This window comes from Pocillopora damicornis, chromosome 3, assembly GCF_964200805.1.
Source record: "Pocillopora damicornis chromosome 3, jaPocDami1.2, whole genome shotgun sequence".
Lineage (NCBI taxonomy): Eukaryota > Metazoa > Cnidaria > Anthozoa > Scleractinia > Pocilloporidae > Pocillopora > Pocillopora damicornis.
The window spans coordinates 23,630,805-23,637,955 of record NC_142672.1 but is presented as its reverse complement, the minus strand read 5'-3'; the positions used below and the strand labels follow the sequence as shown (position 1 = coordinate 23,637,955).

General features: G+C 39.6%; 1 protein-coding gene across 1 annotated transcript; it reads left to right on the top strand.

The window, feature by feature from the left end:
- Window positions 1-2,010: 2,010 nt before the first annotated feature.
- On the top strand, window positions 2,011-3,925 carry LOC149048918 (uncharacterized). The gene has a single exon (XM_089200684.1). It carries the CDS (start codon window positions 3,153-3,155, stop codon window positions 3,594-3,596), a length of 444 nt encoding a protein of 147 aa, XP_089056810.1. The 5' UTR covers window positions 2,011-3,152; the 3' UTR covers window positions 3,597-3,925.
- The last annotated feature ends 3,226 nt before the right edge of the window (window positions 3,926-7,151 follow it).

Below are 7,151 nucleotides of genomic sequence, written 5' to 3'. Positions count from 1 at the left end.
TTAGTAGTTTATCATGCCCCAGTGGTGTGGGAGTTTATTAACAATTGTGACAATGTCAAGTCAAATCTCCACCTTGTCTGGGTGTGTTTATGTGTGGGGGAGGGGAGATTGAGATATCAATATTATTGATCAGTGCACAATTTTGAAGTAGAAGGCTGATAAGAAATAGTAAGGGGTCGTGATGGTTTAAACAATGGTTTTCTGTTAATATGTTGTTTTTGATGGTAAAATGACACAAAGGTAGTCAGCTAAAGTTAATTGACTAGCCAGTGATTTTGGCTTGCTATGACAACTCACAGGCATCTGCTTAGGAGTTAGTTTCAATGCACCCTCCAATACCACAGAACCTGGCCCGGAGGGGTGTTAGGTATGAAACAACCAAATGCTAACCTTTTCTTCCTCAAATTTCTCAACTACACTTTCCTCCACTCCTCGTTGTCGTAGAAAGTTACAAACCTGTAAATGCATCAACAACATCATAAGATAAAAACTAAAAGTACAGGTTAGTATTGTTTAAAACAGACTGCATTTCATGATAATGTTATTTTTTATAAAATCATTATTCATGTGCCCACCAGAAATCAACTGGCCCAAGGTTGAACATCTCACTAAGATCTTCCGAAATCTTATGACGTACACTACTAACAAGATTTTGCACTGATTAGGTAAGATCTTGAGAGATCTTCCTCCTGTTTTAACTTTTTTCGCGTTTACAACTTGAAATGTTGAAACGATTTTTTGCTGAACTTTTGATCTAAATACAGGACTAGATATTTATTAAGAGTATTATTATACTTGAATTTTCTTGTCAGCGTAAAATAAAGTAAGAATCAAGCTTGTTCTGTCTGTTGTGGTTTTCGAGCATAGCCTGGTTTTGTGTTTTCGACGGATAATTTACACTGTCAACGCAGAAAAAAAGCGAAACAATAAAACTAGCTGCCTTCCATCTATTCATTTTCTCAGTTCGTTAACGAATACGACAGTATTCAGAACTAAATTAAATACTACTTACTTTCTCTAGATCAGAATCAGACGAGTCAGCCATCTTGCTTACAACTATACGTGCTCGTAGTTTGAGCCCACAATAAAACTAAAAAGCGTTCTACAAATGAGCGCTTAAGAAAAAAGTCGCGCCAGCGAAAAAAAGTCGTGCCAGCAAAAAAAAATCGCGCCAGCAAAAAACAGTCGTGCCAGCGAAAAAAAGTCGCGCCAGCAAAAGAAAGTCGCACCAGCAAAGAAAAGTCGCGCCAGCAAAAATAGTCGCGCCAGCAAAAAAAGTCGCGCCAGAAAAAAAGAAGTCTCGCCGCAGGTAAGAAAGTGTGCGCCAGAATATGACGCACACATGTATGATGCTGTACGCACACATGTATGATGGCACTTACAAGGCTCCGTATAAGAACCAGTCTTCATTTTGAGTCTGCAAGGAGGCTTTGGAGTGTTTTAGGGGTTTGCTTCATTTGAGAAATTCTCTTACTCCTTAAATCGGCAGATAGACCACCCACACGGTTTTTCTTGGTTTTCACCAAGGAAATCGCCTCAAAATAGGTAAAATGATGTTTGAAGCTCTCACTGCGATGGTATTTAACCAATTAATCAATTAATTAGTTTCATGATTAGTGGAAATTAGTGAAACAAATAGTGATAGAAAAGTTTCAGTACTGGTCATTGACTTTTCATAGCCTACTTCCAAATCTAATGGAACGCGCTGAGGGAATTGCAGTCATAAAACAGGCAAATAAAATAACAGAAGGATCAAGAACTTTCTAGAAGTGTTTTCTCGTAAAGAAAATATAAACAATTTTTACTTCTCATGAAAGGTCACGCAGTCGCGTTACAAGTTCTATTTCTGCGTGGACTTTCTTAATGGTGGAAAGTGGAAAAACCATTTTCCAGTCTTATTTTCTGGAAACATGGCGCAATTAACGAATTTTATGGGGCTATTGATATTTCCTTTCAAATGAATTGCATGGTGAAATGATCAGTGGCGTTAATGGATCGGATCACTTACAGTCTGGGAGCAAATGTCATAAAATAAGGTCCCGTGTGAAGTTCGTGCTGAAAGCATGCACCTAGTGTAAAAGTGTTCATTAGGTCCTACTAAACATGAAAAGTTTTGGTGCCAGCTTTGCCACTTGCTCAGACGGCTTTTAAGGGGGGGTTAAATTCTGACCCATGAAATCCAGCGTGAAAACGAGGCTAAAACACATAATTCCTCATAACTTTGTTAATAACAGACAAAAATACACCAGACTTGCTCACATGATTGGGCATGATCCTCCCTGTTGGTTTATGCTAATTTACATAGGTCACGTGACCTTACGCATGAAAGCGAGGCTGAAACACATAATTTACTATAAATTTGTCAAAAAAAATCCTTATCATGCCAAACTTGCTCACCTTAGTCAGTTAGACATCTTGCATCAATTGGTGCCACTTTGTAGTGTCACGTGACCTCATACATGGAAATGAGGCTGGATTGCAAAACACGCCAAAGGTGAACACATCATCCAGGACAATAGCGTTGACTCATTGTAATGCATATTAATGCTGTATGTATAGCATTTGAATGAAAAAAATAAAAGCTAAAAAGCTGCAATGATAATGTATTTCGTGTGGCTTATATGACTTTATTATGAGCGATTTCTACAATCCTATTTCGCAATGGGAGACAAGTCGTTGTGGCATGGGGAACGGAATGTGAGGCAACGCACAGAGACGTCAGGCATTTACGAAGTACACAAGAAGAAGCCGACACGAAGATTATTTTACATGCTCTGGATGCCTCTGCTCAAGGTGCTACCCAACTATCTATATATTCTCCTGACACTGATGTTCTTGTTTTGGCTCTCCGACGGTATCCAGATTTGTGCTCCAACCCTTGCTTTGTTACTGGAACCGGCAGTAGTCGTAGAGTTATCAACTTGAAGTCAATCGCAGACGCCCTTGGGCCCACTAAGACGGCTGCGCTGCCAGCATTTCATGCGTTGACCGGAGCAGATGTTACTGGGAGTTTCTCTGGAAAGGGAAAAGCCATTTGTTGGGATGAGTTTGATAACACCAGCACTCCTATCTTGCAAGCTCTTGCTAACCTCGGTTGTGGGGAACAGCCATATGACGGCACAAGAAGTGGAGTGGAACAGCTGGTTTGTCGGATGTACCAACCAAAGACAGACATCAAAACTGTCAAAGCCCTCAGATGGTCCCTCTTTAAGAAAAATCAAGCTGAGTCTGAGAGGTTGCCGCCCACACAAGCTGCTCTCCATCAAGCCATACTGAGAGCGCACTACCAGCTTCTTGTTTGGAACAACGATCATGTAGCAAACCCGGTGTTGCCCTCACCAGAAGGCTATGGATGGCAAGATGAAGATGGAAAGTGGGTACTAGTCATGAAAAATCTTCCACCAGCTCCAGAGGCAATTATACAGCTTGTCCGATGCAAGTGCGCCAAGTCCCGTTGCTCTAACAACCGTTGTCAGTGTCAAAAAGCCGGACTTGTCTGTACTGATCTCTGTCTGTGCTCTGAAGATTGCCAGAACGAGTATGCTGAAAGTGATGATGAGTATGATGAAGACGAAGTCGAACAGGAAATTCCATAGGAATGGACAACAGAACAATGTATATAGATATTCAGTAAGACTTTCATGACTGTATATATAAAACAGCAGTGGTCGTTATTTTCATTTTCTGCCCTTGTTCCAATATACATGCGAAAATGAATACATGGGACCAGTATCATAAGTTGGCAAAATTATTGATTATGTGTACAAGATAAATTCTCAAATGGAGCCTCCGCAGTATTTGCTTTATCCGTCTTGTCCCTGTGCTATGGGCCATAGGACAATGATTAGTTGAAGTTTTTATATCTGAAATCGGATAACCAGATATGTATCTGCCTAGTAGTTGTTAATACAATAATAATAATAATAATAAATAAGATCTTTTGACAGGGAGCCCACGTCACAAAGTGTGGTTTTCAGTGAGGCCCTGCATAAATCTAACGTAGGGATAACAGAAAATATAAATATGGTTATCAAGAATAGGATAAAAGGGTATAATCAATAGAAGAGACTACATGTTTTTAACAAGACGTCTAAAAACTGAAAAATCGGAAATGTTCCTAATGCCGTCTGGGAGAGCGTTCCAGTCATCTACTGCATGACAAACAAACCGATGCTGACCCCATGTACGCTTTGATTGTGGTTTACAAATGTTGTTATTAAAACGAGTGTTATAATCATGTATATCTTTAAAATGATTAAAATTAAAATTCCAATCAATTAGTCCATTCAAGGACTTAAAAACCAAAAATAGACGATGAGATCTTCGCCTTTTTTCCAATGTATCCCAACCAAGTAGATCAAGAGCTTCTGTTGCTGATGAATGCTTTGGCATATCTAAAATTAATTTAGCTGCTTTATTCTGGAGTAATTGGATCTTGTTCATCAGAGTGGTGTTGGATTTATCCCCCCAAGTCACATCTGCATAATCAAGGATTGGCAGCACCATGGCTTTTACAAAGAGTTCCCTTGTATTTCTTGGCAGAAGATGTTTTATTCTCTGTAAAACGCCAAGCCTCTGAGACACTTTGGTCTTAATGTAATCCACATGATCAGTCCAAGACAGATTCTCATTGATAATTACGCCCAGATACTTGAACGAATTGACTCTGTCTAACTCCTTCTCCTTGATTGTTAATGTGAATTCTTCTAAGGTGTTAAGTTTCCTTGGACCGCCAATGAGCATGAATTTAGACTTCGAGATATTTAGTGTAAGTTTATGCTCGTAGAGCCACTGAGCTAGCCTGTCTAGATCCTGATTCAACATGGTCTGTAGGTCACGGGCTGATTGAGAAGAGCAGTAGATAGCAGTGTCATCAGCGAATAAGGTGACCGTAGTGTTCCGAAGGACCTTGGGTAGATCGTTGATGTAAATGGCAAATAGTAATGGACCGAGAATAGACCCCTGAGGAACACCAACGGAAACCTTCCGCGCAGGAGAAGAGGCTTGACCAATCACAGTCTTCTGGTAACGAGAGGATAGGTAGGAATGGAACCACTCAAGATTCTTGCTGCGTAATCCTAGAGATTTGAGCTTCCCGAGTAAAATGACATGGTCAACGGTGTCGAAGGCCTTCTTCAGATCAATAAAAACTTCACCATTTACTAAACCTTTATCCATATTACTTAGCACTTCATCGGTAAACTGCGTTAGAGCTAAAGCGGTAGATCTTGCACGTCTAAAGCCAAACTGGTTCACAGCAAGCAGATTGTTGGAGTCAAGGTAGCCGTAAAGTTGAGAATGAACAGCTCTCTCAATTACTTTACTGACCGTGGGCAGGACAGAAATGGGACGGTAGTTATCTTTATCGGACTTATCACCTTCTTTGAAAAGAGCAGTCACTTTCGCACATTTCCAAGATGATGGGAATTGACCCTTCTCAAAAGAGAGGTTTATGATATCCCGCAGAGGTGAAGCAAGTACATTTGCTGCATCACGGAGTAAACGTGCACTAATGCTGTCTAGTCCTACCGCTTTATTGGTTTTCATTAGGCGCAGCTGCTTTTCAACAAAGGCTGACGTCACATACTTGAGAGAGAACGATAAGGTAGGAACTGCATCGTACTGAGTCGGTTTTAAACCACGAAAGGCCTTTGCAAGGCTCTTGCTGATGCTTGAAAAGTGATTGTTTAGAGTTTCTGTAATGCCTTTGGGGTCAGTCTGCAATTTTCCATTTTCCAATTGGCAGGACAAATGCCATCCTACACGATGCTACCAGATATATCCAGCCTCGTTTCCATGTATGGGGTCACGTGACACTACAAAGTGGCACCAATCGATGCAAGATGTCTAACTGACTAAGGTGAGCAAGTTTGGCATGATAAGGATTTTTTTTGACAAATCTATAGTAAATTATGTGTTTCAGCCTCGCTTTCATGCGTAAGGTCACGTGACCTATGTTAATTAACATAAACCAACAGGGAGGATCATGCCCAATCATGTGAGCAAGTCTGATGTATTTTCGTCTGTTATTAACAAAGTTATGAGGAATTATGTGTTTTAGCCTCGTTTCCATGCTAGATTTCATGGATCAGAATTTAACCCCCCTTAAAAGCCGTCTGAGCAAGTTGCAAAGCTGGCACCAAAACTTTTCATGTTTAGTAGGTCCTAATGAACACTTTTACACTAGGTGCTTGCTTTCAGCACGAACTTCACACGGGACCACATTTGCTCCCAGACTATTAGGGACCGATATTTTATTAACTTTATGAATGAAAGGACAAGTTTTGCATTTTGCCGCGAAATTTGAAAGTATCAGGTTGATTATTAGATTGTAGTAACTTCTGACCAAAAAGAAAGTTGCCTATGTTTTTTGCTGCGTTTGAATGAAACAAGTGAAGTTTACAAATCTCTTGAAAGATTAGTGAAACAACCTCTCAATCGCCCATGTATTTAATGATTATTGATTTTTCATGTGTTCATTTACGTATACATTTAACATTTAATTAGTTTGTTTACAAAGGTACTGATTTTCTTTGTTTGCTTTTTTTCCGTTGGTATCACAAGTTTTCTACTTTTTGTGCACTTAAGGGATTTGTTGAACTCGAAGAGAAACAAATAAATATATTGAATAACAAATCATGATTAACCCGGCTCTGTATCTTCATCGACACTCGACATGATTGTGGTTTCCTATGTATCAATTGATAATAGCTTGCAAAGGTTTGTGGAACGCGTAATGGAGTTTTTCGGCTTTTCCTTGCTGTTACCATCAAAAATCATCTTCATTACATTTTACCTGTCAGCTCGTCGGTTTTTAGTAACAATTTTCAATGATTCATTTCATATCCCATGATGACTTTTGGTTCAGATTAAGCTTGGTTTGGACATATCGGGGTCTATAATTCGCTAGAGGGTGCTCACCGAAAACAAAAATAATAAAGCCTCCCACTAAATGATTAACCACTTGTGGATAAAATGTACAAAATATATATATGAAAGCTATTACGTACCTTCAGTCTCTTATCTAATGAAAGTTTCCCTTCGCCTGAATTGTTTATCCCCAGCCTGATGCAATCTCAGTTTAAATTTGATGTTGGATGCTCAATTGAATGAGTGCATTAAACATAAACCATACTTCACTCATTGCAGTG

What these genes read in the sequence shown, in the direction of transcription:
- LOC149048918 (XM_089200684.1), top strand. Translation starts at nt 3,153, where the DNA reads ATGTACCAACCAAAGACAGACATCAAAACTGTCAAAGCCCTCAGATGG.